The sequence below is a fragment of the Recurvomyces mirabilis genome (assembly GCF_035927965.1).
Source record: "Recurvomyces mirabilis strain CCFEE 5264 chromosome Unknown scaffold_8, whole genome shotgun sequence".
Taxonomy (NCBI): Eukaryota; Fungi; Ascomycota; class Dothideomycetes; order Mycosphaerellales; family Teratosphaeriaceae; genus Recurvomyces; species Recurvomyces mirabilis.
Window position 1 is genome coordinate 897766 of NW_027041942.1, and position 20669 is coordinate 918434.

The 20669-nt window shown below is 53.6% G+C and overlaps 9 protein-coding genes across 9 annotated transcripts; 3 read left to right on the forward strand and 6 right to left on the reverse strand.

Annotated features, from left to right (window-relative positions):
- Window positions 1-189: 189 nt before the first annotated feature.
- Window positions 190-711, reverse strand: LTS14_003981 (uncharacterized protein; the record flags this gene model as incomplete). Its single annotated transcript, XM_064836683.1, has 2 exons — window positions 190-643; window positions 692-711. The coding sequence occupies 2 exons, from the start codon at window positions 709-711 to the stop codon at window positions 190-192; spliced, it is 474 nt and encodes a 157-aa protein (XP_064696074.1).
- An 849-nt stretch (window positions 712-1560) lies between these two features.
- Window positions 1561-3342, reverse strand: LTS14_003982 (uncharacterized protein; the record flags this gene model as incomplete). The annotated part of the gene is made up of 1 exon (XM_064836684.1): window positions 1561-3342. One exon carries the CDS (start codon window positions 3340-3342, stop codon window positions 1561-1563), a length of 1782 nt encoding a protein of 593 aa, XP_064696075.1.
- Window positions 3343-3568: 226 nt separating this feature from the next.
- LTS14_003983 (uncharacterized protein) lies at window positions 3569-4880 on the forward strand (the record flags this gene model as incomplete). The annotated part of the gene is made up of 2 exons (XM_064836685.1): window positions 3569-3959; window positions 4018-4880. 2 exons carry the CDS (start codon window positions 3569-3571, stop codon window positions 4878-4880), a joined length of 1254 nt encoding a protein of 417 aa, XP_064696076.1.
- A 3867-nt stretch (window positions 4881-8747) lies between these two features.
- Window positions 8748-9808, reverse strand: LTS14_003984 (uncharacterized protein; the record flags this gene model as incomplete). Its single annotated transcript, XM_064836686.1, has 2 exons — window positions 8748-9718; window positions 9778-9808. The coding sequence occupies 2 exons, from the start codon at window positions 9806-9808 to the stop codon at window positions 8748-8750; spliced, it is 1002 nt and encodes a 333-aa protein (XP_064696077.1).
- A 1299-nt stretch (window positions 9809-11107) lies between these two features.
- CAJ1 (DnaJ-like protein) lies at window positions 11108-12758 on the reverse strand (the record flags this gene model as incomplete). The annotated part of the gene is made up of 2 exons (XM_064836687.1): window positions 11108-11338; window positions 11433-12758. The coding sequence occupies 2 exons, from the start codon at window positions 12756-12758 to the stop codon at window positions 11108-11110; spliced, it is 1557 nt and encodes a 518-aa protein (XP_064696078.1).
- Window positions 12759-13260: 502 nt separating this feature from the next.
- Window positions 13261-15134, forward strand: LTS14_003986 (uncharacterized protein; the record flags this gene model as incomplete). The annotated part of the gene is made up of 2 exons (XM_064836688.1): window positions 13261-13486; window positions 13618-15134. 2 exons carry the CDS (start codon window positions 13261-13263, stop codon window positions 15132-15134), a joined length of 1743 nt encoding a protein of 580 aa, XP_064696079.1.
- Window positions 15135-15854: 720 nt separating this feature from the next.
- Window positions 15855-17850, forward strand: LTS14_003987 (uncharacterized protein; the record flags this gene model as incomplete). The annotated part of the gene is made up of 4 exons (XM_064836689.1): window positions 15855-16544; window positions 16608-16788; window positions 16854-17168; window positions 17225-17850. The coding sequence occupies 4 exons, from the start codon at window positions 15855-15857 to the stop codon at window positions 17848-17850; spliced, it is 1812 nt and encodes a 603-aa protein (XP_064696080.1).
- Window positions 17851-17884: 34 nt separating this feature from the next.
- LTS14_003988 (uncharacterized protein) lies at window positions 17885-18886 on the reverse strand (the record flags this gene model as incomplete). The annotated part of the gene is made up of 2 exons (XM_064836690.1): window positions 17885-18401; window positions 18456-18886. The coding sequence occupies 2 exons, from the start codon at window positions 18884-18886 to the stop codon at window positions 17885-17887; spliced, it is 948 nt and encodes a 315-aa protein (XP_064696081.1).
- Window positions 18887-19297: 411 nt separating this feature from the next.
- LSP1 (lipid-binding protein) lies at window positions 19298-20385 on the reverse strand (the record flags this gene model as incomplete). Its single annotated transcript, XM_064836691.1, has 2 exons — window positions 19298-20214; window positions 20268-20385. The coding sequence occupies 2 exons, from the start codon at window positions 20383-20385 to the stop codon at window positions 19298-19300; spliced, it is 1035 nt and encodes a 344-aa protein (XP_064696082.1).
- Between the last annotated feature and the right edge of the window lie 284 nt (window positions 20386-20669).

The following is a 20669-nucleotide window of genomic DNA, read 5'->3' on the forward strand; positions in this document are numbered from 1 at the left end:
TCTTTCTCGCCATCGAGTGAGTTGAGAATCACAATTGAACTAGTCGTCCGAGTACTATCTGATATTTCACCTGCACTCCACGCCAAATCAAGGTTGGGAGGAACTCTGTCACACCGTACACAAGATTGCTGCCTTGAGCTGTGCTCTCGTGTGCAACAGTCCTTTCATGCGTTCCGCATACTTTTACACTCAGCCACCGCCTTCTAAAGTAGCGATTTGCTTAGCCAGCTGCGTGAAGAACGGCTGATTGTTGGCCATATGGCTTGATTTGGCGCCCCAAGCACTATTACCATTCCCTCTTGCCGTCTCGTTGACCTTGTACACCGCAGGGCCAGCTTCCCTACCCAATGCCGCCTTCACTTCCACTGCGTTGAAGCCATTGGCAGGCACATACGCCTCGTCCTGCACCACCGCCGCCGACGCTGAGCCAGTAGTCGCTTGCCCGTTGCTTCCACTCGTGCTACTACTGCGCTGCGTCCATACACTGTTTGCTTGCTGCGGCCGTCCACTATCTTGCCGTGGCTGCTGCGAAGGCTGGTTCTGGTTCTGGTTCTGCTGGCTGGGTGAGGCTGTGCCAGAGCGGCTTTGAGGTGTGCGTGAGGCAGAGTGGGAGTGTCGTGGTCGGCCGGCGGTTTGCCAGGCGCTATGGGGTGTTAGTCTAAGCAAGGATTCAGCCATTGGCTCTACTCACTTCGGTTGCTGGCCTGACATTCTCCGTTTCGAGCTCCGAAGACTTTATACAATAAGGGGGTATGCGCGTTGTATCGAATCGACACTCTTGTCTCAAGATTGATAGAAGACGGGATGGGGTACTTGCACATGTCGAAGTCAAGAGCAACGCGTGAGGTTACCGTCTCGGTGAATGTTGCCTTAGTAAGCAGCTCGACTGCCAAACCACCTCACACTTGTGTGCATAAGATATACAACACATCAGACGTATCTGCAGGTCTTCACGATGCTAATAGCCATCCATTCCGACGGCATTACCGTGCGAGCACCTGCTATGAACAGCTTTCCCCTTGCCTCACAAGAACGTGGAAGCTTTTCGATGATATCTCAGCTAGAGAGACAAGCAGCGTAAGCTCCCGTGACCCCCTTTTATACCAAAAGCCATCACAAGAGCCTCTGTCAAAGAGTGAATGATCGTCTAACCACAATTGACACATGCCACATAATCAATCCCCCAGCCGAGCACAACCAAAATATCGTCCTAGGCGGTATAAGTCAGGGATGCACTCTAGCCATCTACGCACTACTTGCATCTAACAACCAACTCGCCGGCTTCGTCGGTTTCGCAAGCTGGCTACCGTGTCCGACACATGTTTTTGAGATGGCGGGGATTGCTACAGAAGCTGTAAGGACTCCTGTTCTCCTTGAGCATTGTGAGGATGACGCTACGGACAAGGTGGGTTATGGTAAGGAGTTGCGGCGGAGCTTGCTGGGGATGGAGATGGTGGTGCAGTGGAAGTGCTATGGAAGCGGAGGACACTGTGTTAATGAGCCAGGTGGTGTTGATGACTTTGTTGAGTTTGATCATTCGATTTAATATGATGCACATACTTATGCTTCACTGATTCGTACACTTTTCCTTGCTGTCCTCCTTGGTCGTCCTGTCTCCGTTGTAGTTGTTAGGGTATCGGCAGCTCCATCTATCGCTGGTACATCACTAGAGGTCCTCGCATCCGCAGCAGCTTCGATCGGTGCTTCCGTCTTGACTTTGCCGATCGAAGCTTTGCGCTCTACTTTCTTGCCTTCTGCCGTGTCACCCGGACCTGCTTTGGTCGCGGCCGACCCGGTAGACGCTCGCTTGACGTACTTGATATTGCTCTTCGCCTTTGCCTTACCGCTCTGCTCTACAACCGGAGTAGCCTCCTTACTGACTCCACTTGCACTGGCACTTCCTTCCTCCACGTCCACGAGACCCTTGACGGGTAATCGCATCGCCACCCACCCCTCCGGCGCCCGCTCGCATCTCGTCATAATCTCCTCCATACCCTTTCTCACTTCTTCCGGAGGTCTCACCCATTTCTGCACATGTCCAGGTAGCTCTTCCAGCCCAACTTTGACTTCGAGCATCAATGTGACGGGCTGCCAGTAGTCCTTTTTGGGATTCAGATTTGGGATATGAGGATCTGCACTTTCTTTGCCAGCCCTGACGACGATGAAGGAGGCGAGGTAGTGGTGTGGACTCAGGCGTTCCAGGATGCTATTTTGCGGGAAGAGGAAGCGGTCTTCTGATGCTCCGGGGATGGTGAAGGCAAGGATCACGGGTGCTTGTGTTGGTACGGGAGGTCGCCACGGCGTCTGATAACTTGGTGTAGATTGCTGCGGTGAATCGTGTTTCGGCTTGTTGTCTAGCGCTCCGTCATAGCGAATCACATCCTCCTTTCCAGGCGGCGATGCAGCAATTGATTCCATTTTCGCCCTCTTCTCTGCTTCCTCGCGCTCCTTTTCCACTTTGATCTGTCTTTGTAGCTCGTCGATGTGCTTCTGGAAGACCTTCAGTTGATCTTGCGTCGCATTGCCAGTCGCCACTTCCTTCATGAGCGTCTTGAGCTCGGGATCAGAAGAGGCACGTGCAGCGAGCTTGGTGATGACGGGGTCGGGACCAGGCTTCTTGTCTTGAGTGGCTGAAGGCGATGACTGTGCAAGCGAGAACGAGCGCGGACCACTCGGATTGAGGGGTGGCAGCGTCCTCCCTTGCCCATTCTGCTGGGTCATTGGTGCCAGTGTTTGCCCCTGATATGCATTCTGCTGCCCATATCCTGCTTGCTGTGTCCTATATGGCTGTCCATATGCACTCTGTACCGGCTGGTTGTACTGCTGCTGCTGCTTTGGAGGCGGTGGAGGCTTCGGTATATCGGCCACATACATTTGACACTCGAATATATGTGGCTCTATCCTGATCCGACACTCGCCCTTTAGCTTCATAGACTTCAAATCCGGATTGTTCGGTGGAGGTGGACGAGCACCCTTCCCCGTCTCCGGCTTCGTCCAGTAGCGTTCGAATATGCATTCGTGTGTCCATCGATGCTGGGATCGTGCGAGAGCTGCCGAGAGAACAGCACTAGCTGCGATGCTTTGATACTCATCGTCCGGGAGGCTTGATCGCTGTGGGTGTGGAAGAGTAGGTATGGGCTTGCTCTCGGATATCCTTGTTGGTAGCTTGATTTCTCGCTTTCTCTTGGTCGGTGTATCATTCGAAGGGGAATGTAGCGTCGATGAGACTTGCAGTGGTGTCGATATAGAAAGTCTAGGCTTCTTCGTGATCGGTGTCGCGTTCTTTGGCGGCCTTCCTACTCCTCGCTTCTGCCCACTGGCCACCTCTGCTGTTTGTACCATACTCGTCACATCGCCTGCCCCAGTCTTATCTCTCTCTACAGCCCTTCACGTGTTGATGTCGATCATGTGATGAAATGATACGCCGTGAAGCACAGCACGCGAGAGATGTCGAATACGCTTGCCAATCACAGCGAGCTGTGGCGTTTCAGCCACGCTCACATGTCAATATCAATGTCAATGACATCCAACTTCAATAGCACCACCCAACCTACATCGTCAGGCAGAGATGCCAATCGTGGCCGGCGTATCGCAGCGCCTGGCTCTCGGTGTCAGCGCAGCAGTGGGCATCTACGCTATCGTCCTTGGAGCTCTCCTAACGCCACAGATCCAACGCTTCGCCTTGTACGCGAACAAGATAAACACTCTCTGGCTTGGCGATGACCTAAACGAACCAGAGGCCTTTGGATTCGCCCATCATCAGGTCACACCGTTCAATCTGAGGACTCCCGATGGCGAAACCTTGTATGCTTGGCATGTTCTACCTATTGACACCTATACTCGCCACGAAAAAGCACTGAAAGCTGAGGACCGACCACATGCGCCTGTTGACGATTTCACCACGACTAGTGCGTTTAGATTGCTCACTGAAGATCCCGCGGCGAAGGTGGTGGTGACATGTATGATTTCGTCACAATATCACTCATGCTATCGAGCTAATCATGATCCATCAAGAAGTCCACGGCAATGCTGGCCACCTTGCTCAAGCATTACGGATGCAGACATATCGTCAACTATCTCTCCAGCCTAACACTCATGTCCTGACGATCGACTATCGAGGCTTTGGCTACTCTACTGGCTCGCCTACAGAAGCTGGTCTGGTTACGGATGGCACGACTTTGGTCAATTATGTACTGAACGTCATCGGCATACCTGCAGAGCGTGTCTTGATCCTCGGCCAGAGTCTTGGAACGGCTGTCAGTAGCGCAGTAGCACTCAATTTCGCCGATCCCAGCAGTGAGCTCACACCCGCTTCTTCACGGGAACTGCAACGCGTCAAGCCAACGACTTTCGCCGGGGTGATCCTAGTGGCACCGTTCTCGAGCTTGCCAAGCTTAATGCTCACATATCGCATCGGCGGACTCCTACCAATCTTGCTCCCACTGAGACCATTCCCGTACCTGGCAGGTCTGCTCACGAGCACAATGGTGGATAAGTGGCTTTCTGCTGAGCGGTTGGAGGCATACTACAATACTCTACACAACAGCCCCCTTCTCAAGTCGCAGGAGGGTAGACAAATGGGCGCATTGCAGCTCGTACATTCGATCCGGGACATGGATATTCCATATCATCAAACTGAGATGATCTGCCGGCGTATCTTCGGTGAGGGTGCCGAGCCGGGTGTGTATGAGGATAAAGATGAAGCTGGACCGGTGAAGTGTATCGATGGGAGTCAGGGGCCGGCTGTGCTGGATGTCAAGGCGAAGGGTAGGCCGAGGACGAGCTTTGAGATTGTGCAGTATGGCGGTCATAATCAGATCATTACTTACAGTCAGGTCGCGGCGGCCATAAATCGAGTGTTTGAGGATCGGTTCGATTAGCATCACTAGCAGTGTAGAGTAGATATGTCAATGGTGAAGCCCTACTGATCACCACTACCGAGCTCATGAGACTAGTGTCCTCGTCAGCGTACTCGCTACTATCTTGTGTGACGTTCAGGCTTCCCACATGTACAGTTTGTTGTCCTTGATGTATGCCAGCGGTGTTTTGTGCAAGTCGCATAAACTTTATGCTTGTTTGCCTGAAACTATAAGGCCTCCACTTCTGGTCCGCCGTAGACCTCCGATATGGACATCTTCACATGCTCTACTATCTCTTCACATCACTCACCAACCACCTACCGCCATCATGTTTGCCATACGAAGCACCCGATCCGCGCTCCACTGCCCTCTCGCCTTCCGACCTGCGACACAAGCAGCCTCGTGTCCGTCCACCACCACAGCAGCATTGCGATCATCACAGAGACAATTAACCACATCCACCTTCATGTCATCACGACCAACAAACACTCTCAACACAGCATTCCGGAGCTTGAGCATAAGTAGACCGGTGTTAGGAGGTGGTGGACCGGTCCCGCGACAGCAAACCCGAGGCATGAAGGTGCGGAGTAGTGTGAAGAAGCTCTGCGATGGCTGTAAGAGTGTAAGGAGGAAGGGTGGGAAGTATGTGTATATTATTTGTTCGAAGAATGCGAAGCATAAGCAGAGGTGAGTGGTTTAGTATGCGATTCGTAGTTGGGTGTGGGTGCTGACTTGGATGTAGGCAAGGATGAGTGAGCCCATGACGATGGGATGTATATTATGTGCGCCGTGATGGGGTTTGCCGGCAGGACGTTCATGGAGATGTACGACAGGAATGGATGCCACCACGATGGAAGAGGCACCTACGCGATCGAATGGCTGGGATGCATGATAAGAGCGATGAGAGGGATTTGAAGAGGGCGCTTAGCAGTAAGAAGGCAAGGACTGCTTGAGAAGATACTTCTGAGCCACGAGGTCTCAATGGGCCCAGTGACGCGAGCACAATGACAATGGCACATATGCTATGACCTTGGCCGGATATCAAGGTCGCTACATATGTAGGCTCAAGCTACACTCAACACAACTCCATCCGAAGATCGAACCAATTATGCTTCAAGTCATCATTCCATCACTTCCAACAGGCCCGTAGAGCCAGAAGCTTCCCAAGAAGCCATCATGTTGGTGTATCATTGACCTCAACAGTGTGCCACATACAGGGACCCGGGAGGCAGGCACGGTCGATATGCTGGTTGTCTACAGTTTGCTGCATTGTGCTCTTGTTAAAGACTGACATCAGATAGGAATGGCCAGTAGCAGCGTCACGAGCATTCTGCAAAAGCGCATGGAAAGATTCCAGAGCTGACAATCGCACTACAACGCTTCGCGAGGTCTGACTGCATCGTGAAGCTATCTTCAATCTTCACGACTGCTCGCAAGCTATCCTATGGCCAGCAATTCCCATGCAGATAGTCAGGATGGAGCACAGAGGCAGATATGCAGATGCCCTCTCCATTGTTCAACGTCACTGCAGAAGCAAACAGCTTGCCAGACCTACGACTTCAGAACAGTCTCCTCACCAAGTACAATACCGAAGGTCAAACCCATCCACAGCACCAACCTACGAATGAGAGACAACGCCACCATTCCAGCCTACGTAATCTACATCAACGGCTGGCCAGGCGTAGGCAAATTCGCCGTCGCTCGAGCTCTGCAACCCTTGATCCCAGGCTCACAGATCCTTCACAACCACGACCTAATCGATCCAGTCGAGAAACGTTACCCACGTGGCCATGGTCTGTACCAGCAGAAACGTAGCGAGTACCGGCAACAACGCTTACGTCCTGTTGTCGAAGCCCTGAATTGGAGGACACCGTCTTCATCTTCACGGACAGCCAGACAGAGCATAACGACTGCATGGGAGACTACACGGACCTGGCTCTCGGTGAGGATGGGAGGAGATTCTACAGTGTCAATCTCCACTGCGAGCAAGTTGAGAACGAACGCAGGCTGCAGCTTCCGGGACGCGGTGGTGATAGGAATGAGACGTTGACGGATGTGGAGGGTTTGAGACGGTATCGGGAGCATGGTGATGGGATTTGGTGGTTTGGGGATGAGGATGAGGTTGAGGTTGATGTTACCAGTACTTCCACTGAGAAAGCGGCGGGATTGGTTCGGAGATTTGTGGAGAGGAGGGAGAGGGAGGGGAGGAGCGGGGGGTGGTGATGATTTGCCGTGATTCAGTGCGATGAGCCTTTCCAGATGCTGTTAAGTCGGTGAATGCGATGGAGTCTTTATGTCGTGGCTTTCTCACGACTGCCGCAGAATGAATACCTGACAGCACATATAGACGACGCAAGGAGGAGCATGAAGTGGAGATGTTGTCTATTGTCTACATCGAGCGGCAAATCTTCCAAGCTCACGACTGCTTGGGTTCCACTGGAGATCATCTCGCGGCCGCTTCGCCTTTTCCTTCCATCGACTTACGCTTGCAATTGGCGCCGTACACCTCATCCTCATCTTCTACGGACGATGGCTTTCCGGCAGAGCTGTGTTGCCTGCCGATCATCTTATTCACCCGGCCCGGCTTTCCGGTATTCGTGCCTGCCGCTGCGTCTCCTACCGTAGGTGCCTCTCTGCTGCGATTCAAAGTTCCACGAATATCCATGGGGTGTGCCATAGCGCCCGCCATAGGGTCTCGATAAAGGTCTGCCACGTTGTGTGGTATGGATGTCAACATGCGGTACCCAGCGCTAACCTTCGCCAACCCTTTGGACCATTGCTGCCAGCGCCATATACTATGATAGTGTGAAGCGTAGAGCAGAGGCACCAGCACCATCACTGTGAGTGACCAGGCTAGCAGATCAAGCCGCCCAATCATCCAGGTACGTTCGTTCTTGCTTAATCTGCGACCCACGTTCATGTTAAACGGCAGACATTGATGATTGATCAAAGGCGAAATAGCTGGTGATCATCTCCCAAGAAGTGCCCTCTTTAGCATGCTGTGCAACGGCTTTTGCTTGAACAGAAAGGAATGTCGCTGCTGTAGGCTCTGTAGTTGTCTCAAGATCGCATCGTTCGTCCAACCAGACCTTCTTCCGATCCCGCTTCGCCGTGTAGCTGAGATAGCGTGGCGCGAGTACATCATAATGTCTCAAATATTGGGTTGTTCGTTGCTGTGGAAGTTGACTACAGAACTTTAAGCGAAAGGGTTACGCAGTGTTGAAGTAAGGGGTTAATCAAGAACGAGATGCACCCCTTTCCAGCCCACGGCAAAGCTCTGCGTCGGCAAGGCTAGTGTCGGGCATAGACGAGATGCAGAACATCCGTAACCATAGTGAGCATAACGACCTTTCCAGATGATGTGTCTCGAGGTGCTGCATACCACAACGATTGGTATGCAATACTCGTTCATGATCATGCCCGACCACATGGACCTATCTGCCCATGTCAGGCATTCTCCTCTGTCACTTTGTTCCCACCCATACCCTGATCGAACCTTAACAAGAGCAAGATACACCTCTCAGGCTGAAACATGCATATTGCCCGGTGTTTACTTTGCCGTTGGTTATTACAAATGAGGCTGCTCGACAAAAGAGTCTTCTCATCAGCAATTGTGATACACGCATGGTCAAGTATCGACATAACCCCTTGGAAAAAAGCATCTCCTAACAGCCTGCCTAAAGCTTCTCTCATCGTCGATGATGTCCGCGCAAGCTGGTCTGTCGAACAAAGCCGGGGACCAGAAAGGCCGGTCGGCTGTCCCTGGTCCTATGATCTGGGCGAGGGGGACGAAGAGGCGCCAACGCTACCCGAAGCAGGCTTGCAATCTTTGTCTCTGCGCTAGGCTAAGCTTTATGGCGATGCTGACTCCACCCTGACTACTACTAGTTAGCTGGAATTTGTCCATGAATTGCCCCGATACTTACTGCCCAAAGACTCAACCTCAATTACTAGATCATTGATTTGCGTGAGTGCATCGGTACTCTCCTTCTTCCTACCGACGGCACCGTATAGTGAGCTCAAGAGCTTGTCGAACTCTTGGGCTTCAAAGACACCTTGTTCACCCTCACGCAATGTGCCGCTTGTGACGCGCATCGACACCGGTACTGGTCTAATAGGCAAATAATTCAAATCAGCGAACAGCGCCTGGACCCTGTTCGACTCTCCTTGGCGTCTGCGCATGCTCAGGAACGCAACAGTCATGACAGCTTCCCAGTTCCTACCGAAACACCGGCCGAGCCTCTTCAGACCAAGAATTTCCGCGTACGAGAGCGACCAGATCCTGCCGAAGTAGATTGGACGTAAATGGTCTCTCACCCTGAGATACAGCCGATGATCTGCAGCGCTGATACGCAGGTCCGGAAACACTTCATAGAGCCCTGCATGAGTTACTGTCTCCAGCTTGACTGCCTTGAAACCTATCGTTGCTCTCATTAGCCCGTGAACTAGGTACTCGCCTTTGCAGTACTCTGACAGCTGCTCAGGATGCCGCAGATCGAAAACATCAAGAAGCTTCACAGCACTGTGGATTCGGTTGTCTTCAACTCGTGTCGTGTCCAGGACGTAGATCAGGACGTTCGTATCGTGGCGAATGACTTGCTTCCGGATCGCGTGGACGAGAACCCAAAGGAGTGATGTAGACCAGGAGCTGAATTCCGAGGCGTGTTCGTAATGCCAGAGGAAGTGGTGCTGGAGCATAGATCTGGCTACGCTGCGTGGAATGACTGCCAGACAGGAGTGGTAGTCCACAGTTTGGCTATGGGCCAGAGGGTCGACGGTGGTCAAGGTGTTGCCTTCTGGGCCGCCACGAGACTGGTCAGAAGAAGCGCGGAAGAGGAAGCGTGGTTTAGCTTCTGCCTCTAGGCTTAATCTTAGTAGGAGCACTACCACCCGGCATGCTTAGCAAGCAACAACATACCTGCGGCATCACGTTCATGACTGGCACTCATCTTGGTTTTGCGTTTACGTCGGTTCGAAGCAGAAAGCGACGCTGCACGAGCACTATGGGGCCTGGGTGTTAGCGAAGGAGCGCGGAGGAGGTTCGATCTGCTCACGGCTCTTATCATGTGTTCAAATCGCCCAAGGCTGTAGGCCACGACTGGATAGGCCACGAGGTATAGCTGCAAGACTGCTTAGTGGCGGAAGCATACCTTAGCCCGCGAAATCCAGGCAATGAAGCGTCTGTCTTGCCGAACTCTAGGTCACATCCGCCCAATGAGACTTCCATTATGCTCGCGATCTGAGACGATGCAAGCAGGGTCCTTTGATCGTGCTGCAGCTTGTCCTTTACCTGTTGTCTGCAGAACCTGCAGGTACCGGACGGCAAGATCTCCTACTCGGCATCACTTGCTGACTGCAGAAAACCCATGCCGCCGCCTCTCTTGTTTTGCTTACTGCTCAGGTGGGCCGAAGCTCCTCGATCCTGCGCAAAGTCGTGGAGCATGAGTCTTGCTATGAAGTGCTGATACTGTGGTGCTTCTGTGACCTTGTTCGAGTTCCCGACCAGCGACCGCTATAAAGCCAACGATAAAGTACATCAAGAGCCTCATTAACGCTGATCAGCGCCCTCAGTATCCAGTAATCATGCACTGTTGACCAATCGCTACTCGCAGCCTCGTCCCAGCTACGCGCCCGATGATGCACACGCGCGACACAGTATGCGGAGTCTCAGACGAGGCTGTAAGGCTGGCGGCAGCTACATGATTCAAGTGAGCAGCAGCTGCGATAACGAATGAGCGAAGAGGACACTTGCTCACAACCAAGTGTTTTGGAGACCATTCCGGCCAAGCAGCCCAGACCAGACCAGGTAGGTACGCACTCCAAAGCGGCCTTCAGAAGCAACGAATCTCATCATTCTTACCCAGCGGGGTATCTATCATTATCCTTCCACCTAGACCTAGACCTAGCGATGTGAGTCCCTCTATAACATATGCCGTAGCCCACGCCAACCGAACGACCAAACAAGCTCAGCCATGATCAGCAGCGGCTCCGGCAGCAGTGCAAAAGCCTGCCTGCCTGCCTGCCCAGAAACCCAAGCATACAAAGAACGCCAATCGCTATGAATACCCACCCACAGCCCACAAGCCCGTCCATCACAAATCGCCCTGCTTCACTCACGAGAGCCGATAGCCCAAGTACGATAACGCAGACCACCCCTCGTTCCCACTCACCGCCACCGTCCTCCCTCTATTCTCTCTCTCGACCCCCTCACTCCCAGCTTCTTCGCGAGGCCTTTCATCCATCCCCCCCTAGAGTCCCGAATGCGCCGCCGTCTTCTCGTCTGCGGTCGAAGGCGAAGAATGCTCATGCCCGCCACCGCCGAAATGATGCCTCTTCTCCGCCTTCTCCGCCTTCTCCTTTTCCTTCCTTTTCTCTTTCTCCTTATGACTGTCGTCTTTCTTTTCCCGTTTGGCCGTCGCTTCGGCCATGAGTTGTTCGAAGGCCATGTAATCGCCTTCTTCCTCTGGGTCGCGCTCGGCCTGGCAATGAAAACATGATTAGCGTCACAGCACACGATGAATGGACATCATGATCCAAAATCAGGGTGTAATGAACAATAGTGGGTAGACTCACCTTCGCGAATATCTCCCCGACAATAACCAGCGCCTGCGCCCTCTCCATCCGCTTCTCCATCTTCACCCTCTTATCATACAACACCCCATCGCACACCTCCCTCAAAACACTCTGAATCTCAAACTTACTGCCCCTCCACGCCGCCGCCAGAATTTTCCCAGTCACCCTCTTCTCATACTCCGCCCGCTTCTCATCCGTCCAATCCTCCCCGCCCTTCTCCTCCATCTTCGCCATCTCCTCAATCTCCATCTGCGCGCTGATGGCGGTGGAGACAGTACCCCAGGTATCTTTGATCGTATTCCCCTTATCCTTCAGGCGGGAGAAGAAGCCGGACACGCCGCCGATAATCGGTTTCTGGGATTTGAGGAAGGTGGTGGCTTTGGTGAGGTAGGTCTGGCCGATCGCATGCATGATTTCGATGCCGAAGGATTCCATTTTGAGGTTCTCCACTTCCAGCCGCATCTTCTCTCGGAATGCCGCAGTGACGTCGGCGCCTTTGTCCGTTTCGGTCCAGACGGAGACGCGGTCGATGAGTTTCTTGGACAAGGCCTCCACGCGTTCATCTCTGACTTTTTTGCGTTCCAGCTCGAAGGCGGCGAGTTCTTCTCGCTGCTCCTTTGTGAGACCGCCTTTTTTCTTTTCCTTTTCACGCAACTTCTTCTCGTCTTCCGTCATGCCGGCGGCCATCTGCGCGGCTTCTTCTTCCGTCTTATCGGTGATGGCTAGCCGTGTTGAGACGCCTTGTGGTCGAGGAGTGGATGTGCCGGACGAGGGTGCTGTATCCTTCTCCCGCACCGGTATCTCGGTAGTGGTACTCCCACCAGCAGCAGCCCCATACTTCTCTGGCACCGCCTCAGCAAAAGTTGGTGGAGGCGGCACGCCCGTCGTCGACTGCGCCGTCTGCTCAGCAGCGTTAGTCTCCGCATTCGCCGCCGCCTCGGCAGCAGTCAGATCCTGCTCCTCCATCTCCCGCATGCTAATCTCCATACTCTTGGTCAAGTCCTTCATCATGCTGATCTCGCCAATCCAGTCTGTAAACGCCTCCCCACCGAAGATCATGGTGAAGAACTCGGCCGGGTCCTCGAAACCGGAGTCTGGCTTCGCGCCTTCCTTGCCGAATTGGTCATATTGCTTTCGTAGGTCGTTGTTGCTGAGGACTTGGTATGCTTCTCCCACCGCCTGGAACTTTTCATGTGCGGTCGGGTCGTCCGGGTTCTTGTCCGGGTGGAGTTTGATGGCTTGTTTCCGGTAGGCCTTTTTGATCTCGATTTCAGTGGCTGTGGGTGTTACACCCAGGGCGTCGTAGTATGCCGTTTCTTTGACCATCTTGCCGATTTCCCAACGTGGTGGTAGTGCCTTGTTCCTCCACTATCTCACGCTACTTTCCTTCGTCCAGGTAGGTCTCCAGTTCGTATCTAATGCCAACCTTGGTGATTCAGTGGATGATTCAGTGGGTGATATTTTATGGATATAGCGACGCTTCCCTTGTGGTACAATAGGCGCAAGCAGTCGAAACAATCCGCACGTGCAAAAAACCCTAATGACGCGCTTGGCCCTTGCTCGAGATACTGTACTGTAGAACTCGTAGGGCTGAAGCATAAGCATAATTTTATGGAGAACAATCAGTGCATAATAATGTTCATCTATGACCTTTCCATTCACCGACCAAACCACGCTCCTTCCTATTCCAGCAACGTGAAATGCCATGCTGACTCGTCGTCGCCTGACCGCCTTCCGTATCTCTCGTTTCTTCCCTGATATTCGCTCTGCCTCATCCACTTTCTCATCATCCTTCAGGTCGCGTGCCCTCTCCACAACCATACCCGCAATGGCTTCCCTACAACGCTCGCCTTTCATCGATGCCATCTCAAAGCATGATGCGGAGAGTACGGCGGTAGTACATTCGCTTTCGGGGAGGTCGTTCAGATATGGGTCTTTGTTACAAGATGTGGCTCTGGCCAAGGATAGATTGCTGAGGAAGACTGGCAAGGATGAGAGTAGTATTGTGGGCGAGAGGATAGCGTTCTTGGTGGAGAATGGCTATGATTATGTAGGTAGGCAGTTCTCTATATCCCACTCTATATTGTCTATTGAAGCATTCGCTGATGTAGTGCCCTCTCAGTCACACTGCTCTCCTGCCTCGCCAGCAACGCCATAGCTGTCCCACTCGCTCCTTCCTTCCCAGCTAGCGAGCTGAGGTATATTCTCAACCATAGCGAAGCCTTGGCGCTCCTCTCCTCCTCCAAGTTCGCCAAGCTCGCAGACGAGGTAGTAGCAGATGGACTGGACAACCCACCCGTCAACATATCCGTGGACAAAATCACCAAAGGTGCCGAGGACACTGAAGCTGTGCAATTGACTGGCGAGTCTTATTTGGCAGAAGGCGGCATGATGCTCTACACTTCCGGCACTACCGCCCGCCCCAAAGGCGTCCTCCTTCCCACGGCTGTCCTAGCAGCTCAGGCCCAAAGTCTCCTCCAAGCATGGGAGTACACTCCAGCCGAGCACCTCCTGCACGTCCTCCCCCTCCACCATATCCACGGCACAGTCAACGCCATGCTCACCCCCCTCCTGGCGGGAAGCACCATAGAATTCCTCTTCCCCTTCAACGTCGACGCCGTCTGGAAACGCTTCGCCGCGCCCTTCATGACGAGTATACAAAACGGCCATACTCCCGAGGGCCTAGGCGAGGGTGAAGCAGTGAAAAAACCCATCACCTTCTTCACCGTCGTCCCGACAGTCTGGGCCCGAATGCTGCAGACGCACTCCGCACTCCCACCAGAAATACTCCACGCGAGCAAAGAAGCCATTAAACGCCCGCATCTCCGCCTCAATATCTCTGGCTCGGCCGCTTTACCCACCCCGACGAAGAAAGCCTGGTCGGAGATCTCGGCTGATAATGTTTTATTAGAACGTTTCGGGATGACGGAAGTCGGCATGGCGTTATCCTGCGGTTTGGCGGACGAGGATAGGATTGATGGGTCCGTGGGCTGGCCTTTACCGAGTGTGGAGGCGCGGTTGGTGGATACGGATACGGGGCTTGTTATTGCGGACGGCGAGGATATGACAGCAGACGGGAAAGAACGGCAGGGGGAGATTCAATTGAGGGGTCCGACGATTTTCAAAGGGTACTGGCGGAACCCGGAGGCGACGAAGAAGGAATTTACGCAGGATGGATGGTTCAAAACGGGGGATATCGCTGTAAGACGTCTTGTCCATGGTGCTGGAAAGGGGAAGAGTGGGGAGTGGGCCAAGGGACCTGCGTGGTTCATTCTTGGGAGACAGAGCGCTGATATCATTAAGACGGGAGGGGAGAAAGTGAGTGCGCTGGAAATCGAACGCGAACTCCTCTCCTTGCCTGAGATTAGGGAATGTGCCGTCGTGGCCCTCCCGTCCGAAGCCTGGGGCCAAAAAGTCGCGGCCGTCGTCGTCCTTTCCGCTCGCGGGAAAACGGCGGGGAAGAATGGGAAGGAGTGGGGCGCGATGGATATGAGGCGTGCGCTTAAGGATAAGTTGGTGGCGTATAAGATCCCGCAAGACTTGAAGGTCGTGGAGGGGATCCCGAGGAATGCGATGGGGAAGGTTAATAAGAAGGAGCTTGTGCCGAGGGTTTTTGGGGATCAGGACAGGATTCGACGGAGGAGTGTTGATGTGGCGGAGGAGAGGGCGAGGGGGAAGAAGGAGGGGCAGGGTGGAAAGTGAGGATGGATGACTGTATATGTATATGTTGATTGTCGGTGCTTGGGAATGGGCGATGAGCGAAAGAAGCTTGTATACATATATAAGTTGTTCATATATCTTGGCGGCTGTATAGATAGCAGCCGGCTTGGGCCACACGAGACCATTCAACAACTGCCATGCAGCCATACATACGACAAAAGGGAGAGAAAAGGTCCAGCCTCGTCGTAGTTGAGGATTCCCTCGTGCGGCAAAGAATCATTCGTTACCTCTGCACCGGAATTTGCAAGGGAAGCCGATCTCTGCTCTTCGGATTCCTCGTCATCCGGCACTTGTTCACCTTTGCTTTAGCTTCAGAACTGCCGCTGTCAGGAGCTGATTAATATCTTGACTCGACTCATGCATACCTTGACGCCTCTGGGATCCACTTTGGAGCCGTGTGCCGGGGCTGTGTGGGGAACCCCCGCGATATGGAGATGCTACTAGACGGGTGTGTACAGGCGATCCAGCCCATGCATCTACATCTCGCTTTTCGGCAGTTCTCTGATTCCTTGGGAGAACCCACATGGTGAGATTGCTGTAGGGTAAGCTGCCAAGGTGTAGAGGTAGAGAGGTAGGGGTATATGTACAGTATGGGTTTGGTCGATCACTGACTCCATTCCTTTTTCTTGCATGAGGTTATCGTGTCTCCTCCTCCTTGATATCCTCTCATCCCTACGAAGAATAGTCGAAGGGCCTGTCAGCATGGCTGAGAAGATGGGTGCGTCCCATACGCAGAGTGTGGAACATTCACTCCACCATGTTGATACCCTCGAGACGGCACCGCCGATGGAGCACATTGCCGAGTTGCAAGAGGCTTCGCATATCAACCTCACGTGGCGGTCATGGGCAGTGGTCTTCTGGTCTTGCTTTGCCATCATGGCACAGGTAAACATCTTGCCCGAGACAATGTCCGCCATCTCATATATATACAAGCTGATAGGTGATTTTGGGCAGGTCTTCGTCGTCGTCGCCGCCGGCTCCGTCATCGCCTTCATCATCCGCGACCTTGGAGATGCCAGTCTAGCCGGCTGGATCATCCAAGGTCCACTACTCATGCAATCCGTCCTATCTCCCGTCGTCGGCCGACTCTCCGATGTCCTGGATAGGAAGTACATCGCCATCATCCCTCCCCTCATCGCTTTCATCGGGGCTTGCGTTTCTGCTCGCGCGGAGAGCATGACGGTGCTCATTGTGGGTGGGGTGCTGATTGGGACTACGCTGAGCACCATCTCCATTGTGCAGGCGATCCCGGCGGAGGTTCTTCCGTTGAAGTATAGGGCTTTGGCTAATGGGTTTGCGTTTGTGGGTGGGGCTGTTGGGGGGCTTGTTGGTAGTCTGGGAGCGGGTGGTGTTACGAATGCTAATCCGGCTGGGTGGAGGAATATCTTCTGGGTGAGCAGCATCGATCTCTTCTAGCTCAATGTGTGCTTCGAGTGTGCTGACTGAATTCGGCAGATGCAAGCTGCTTTCCACCTCGCCACGACCGCCGGCCTCTTCGCCTTCTACTGGCCGAAGAAGAATCCGAACCGTGAGCGCATGAGCTTCAAACAGATTCTGTGGGCTATCGACCCGATCGGAAGTGTTCTGTTCATCGGCGCCGCTACGATGCTATTGCTTGCTCTCGACTGGGCAGGTGGTATGTGCCATGTTTCCCTCCGGCCATCACTTACCAAGACACGAGAAACTGACTATCTGACCCAGGCGCCTACGCATGGTCAGACGCTCACGTCGCAGCCCCTCTCGCCATCGGCTTCGCTCTCCTCCTTGCCTTCTGTCTCTACGAATGGAAGGGTCGCACCGACGGCATGGTCGCGCACGTCTTCTTCAAGGGCTCACCAAACTTCGCTCTATCTTGCTTCGCTTTCGCGGTCGAAGGCTGGATCTTCTATAGTGCCGTCAATAGCTACACACCGCAGATAGTGCTGAACCTAGGATTCGAGACGAATAGTTGGGTCATCAGCTTGAGGCAGCTGGCTTATAACTTGACGACTCTGTTGGCGAGCATACCTATTACTCGTAAGTGTATTGGCCTTCGCAAAGCACACTGCTCATAAGCTGACGCTTGGCTTTAGTGTACGCGACAAGGCAGAAAGATCTCAAATGGCCGCTCATCGTCACCTTCACCATCTTCCTAATCGTGGTCATCTTATACGGCTGCATAACACCAAGCTGGAACCATGCACAAATCGGCATCAACGTGCTAAGTGGCCTTGGACAGTCTGGACCACTGACACTTCTTGTGGCACTGATCCAATTCACAGCACCACATGCCTACCTCAGTACAGCTACTGGTCTTGGCTTCTCCGCCCGCGCTATCGGTGGAGCTTTCGGATCAGCTGTACTCGATGCCATCTCGAATGGCAAGCTGAAGAAGACGTATGCGCCTCAAGTCTCTGCTGCTGCTGAGGGAGCTGGACTACCGCCTTCTTCTGTGCCGGCACTAGTGGCGGCGTTTGGCACGGGCAAGGGCTTCGATGAGATTCCTGGTATCACTCCTGCTATACTTGGGGCGGCTGCTAATGCCAGTCACTGGGCTTATACGCACGCTTATCGACTTGCATGGTGGTCGATCTTACCTTTTGTGGTGGTTGCACTGATATCGGTTGCATGTCTCAAGGACGTTAGTGCACTGATGACGGAGAGGGTCGAGGCGACGGTTGAGCATGTTCAAGAACTACCGGGTAAAGAGGTTCCCTAAGGCAGTGTATCGCATATTAGTGTACATGGAGCACTTATAAGGAGTCCTCAATCTTGATCATCTCCTCCATCTTCTGCTTGATCTCCATCTTCGTCGCATCACTAGGCGCCTCATAAGGATGTCTTGGCTGTAACTTCGTCTCTGCATCCCCAATCCCAGCCGCTCTCGCACTGGTCAAAGCAGCAGCATACTTCGTATTCGCGATGCCAGATTTGCTCAGACTCTCCGCCATAGCAGCTACGCGGTGGATCTTGAGTGCTTCGTCGTGCTTGCCTTGGGTGTAGAGATCATAGATCCGCCGAATCGTCTTCGGAAAGACGTTGGCGAAAGCAGCGATACAACCCGCTGAGCCGACTGCCATGCCCCCGAGGAGGAAGTCGGACTGGCCTCCGAAGATTGCGAATTCTGATTGCGAAAATGAGGCGGCTAAACGAGTGATTTTGCCCACAGAAGCACAGGTTAGCTTCACGCCGACGATGTTCTTATGTTTTTTGGCTAGTGAGGGCATGACATCTGAGTCGATATCTACGCCGTTGCAGACGCCTGGGAAGCTGCAGTAGGTATTCAGCAAATATTACATGTCCGATCATTGCAACGTAGCGTACTTGTAAATCACAACCGGCAAAGGACTCTTCTCAGCAACCTCATCATAAAACCTCTCAATCACCTTCCCCGTCGTCGCCTTCCCGAAGTACGCACAGGGTAGAACAAGAACATAGTCCGCTTTGGCATCTTTCGCATCATCGATGAATTCAAGAACCTGCTTGGTGCTGTGGCCTCCTACTCCCGCCATGATGGGATAGTCCGGTCCCACGGCTTCACGAGCAGTCCTGAGGAGAGTTTTGCGTTCATCGCGGGTCAGCAGGAAGGTCTCGGCGTTGGTTCCGAGGATTACAAGGCCCGTTAGGTGTTGGGAGAGGTATTTGTAGTACTTTGCTTGGGAGGCGACGTCGATTTCGTCGGTTTTGGGGTCGAAAAAGGTTATTGCTGGTGCCCACACCCCTGCGGCGGGTACAGGAGGAGTCGTCCCGTTCATGTTGTCTGGTGTCAAGATGCTCGGACGTGATGCTTGATGAGATGTGGTGGTGATTGTTGAGTTTGGCAAATATGTTTTCGAATGTTGCAAGCTAGCCGAAGTCGGCAGGTACGACGGAAGAGAGTTCGGTAGGAGTTTCCCCGAGTGTTTAGAACGGCTGTTGCGGCGCGAGGTTAGCAAGAGTGGGAGTCACTGAAAGGGCAGTGTGTTTTGTTCAAGTACGAATGAATATAAGAAACATTACGTATACAGCCAATTACCTAGAAGTGATGCTACCACAACCCAAACCGCTCAAACATGAAAACGTGAACTTCATGCCGCAAAGCCAAGGCATCCCTACGGCTTTACCGCCGGGTATATCGCACAACATCAAGTCGCTCCTGCACCAGTACTGTAAGGTAAGCCAGGCACCTAAGCAGCCTCGACACGCTCCTCCTCGCGTCCACGGGCGATGCTGCCCTCCTCTATCTCATCCTCATCATCGTACTCGCCCTTGTGCTCGCTGGCTGGGATCCACAGGCCGGACTCGCGGTCCATGTGTTGGTCCTGGCCGGAGAGATCATGCCCTCCTGTCTGCTGCTGGCGCTGAGCACGGCGCTGGGACAGAGTGCGCGTGCGGGTGGACAGGCTAGACTTGACAGCGGCGTTCTGCTCCACCCAGTTGGTGAGCGCATCCTCGCAGTCCTGGATGATGGCCTTGGAAGACTCGTAGCCGTCATATGCATTGCGGGTCTCGCCAGGAGTGACGGGAGTGTCGTCGACGAGCTCGAGCAAGTGCTTGCCAAAGCCGGCGACGATGGCCATTTTCTCGCTGTGCTCGCGAAGAGCATCGAACTGGTAGGTGAAAGCAGCCTTGAGCTTCTCGCGGGTGATGTTGGACAGTTGTGCTTCAGCGACAAGGGACTCGGCCTCGGCACGAACAAGCTCCTGCTCAAGGACGACGATCTTGGGGCTGTTTGGCTCCTTGTACTTGAGCTGAGCGATCTGGTCGGTGATCTTCTGCTTGCGGTCACGGCTGGGCTGGACGGAAGCCTCGATGTTGCGGATGCTCTTGATGGTGACACGGTACTGGTCGTAGCGGTCCACAAATTGGTCTTCGAGCTCACCGATTTCGTAGATGAGCACGCCAAGCTTGTCCGTGACATCCGAGACATCGTCGTCACAGGCCTCACCCCAGATGGAGAGCTGCTGGGCGACCTCCATACGCTCGCGGCCTACGAGCTCCATCGAGCGCATCACGTTCTTCTCCATCTTGACCAATGATGAGAGCTTCTTGGCGAGGTCTGGTCCGAATGCGCCGGGGTGGACGGACTTGCGGAATGTGTGGCCTGCGAAGATCATGAGTACGCACGGCGTTGTACATGCTATGGGGAATGCTCACCGATATTGGCCCTACCAAAGAGCCTGTTGGACTTGGTCGAGGAGGATGGCGGCGGCGGGTTCTGGATCTGCGACGCCGTCGGCGCCCTTGACTGGCGCATGGAGTATGTGCGGTGCATGATTGCGGTGGTGGTGTGTAGTGATTGCACTGGTGGGATGTGTTGAAAAGTGAGTCTTCTGATTAGAGAAAGATGGTATTGTGATGGTGTGAGGGGAAGGAAGAGATGTTTGTGGCTGTGTTGCACTGTTACGTCGACGAGAACATAAAGTGGATGGAGGGCCGCGGCCTTTCCAGCGCTTGTCGCTACGTCACCTCGAAAGCGCAGAGGTGCCACAGCGGCTCGTGCAACGAAAGGAGGCGGCGGGATCGACGGGGATCGCTGCTACCGTATTGATTCTCGTC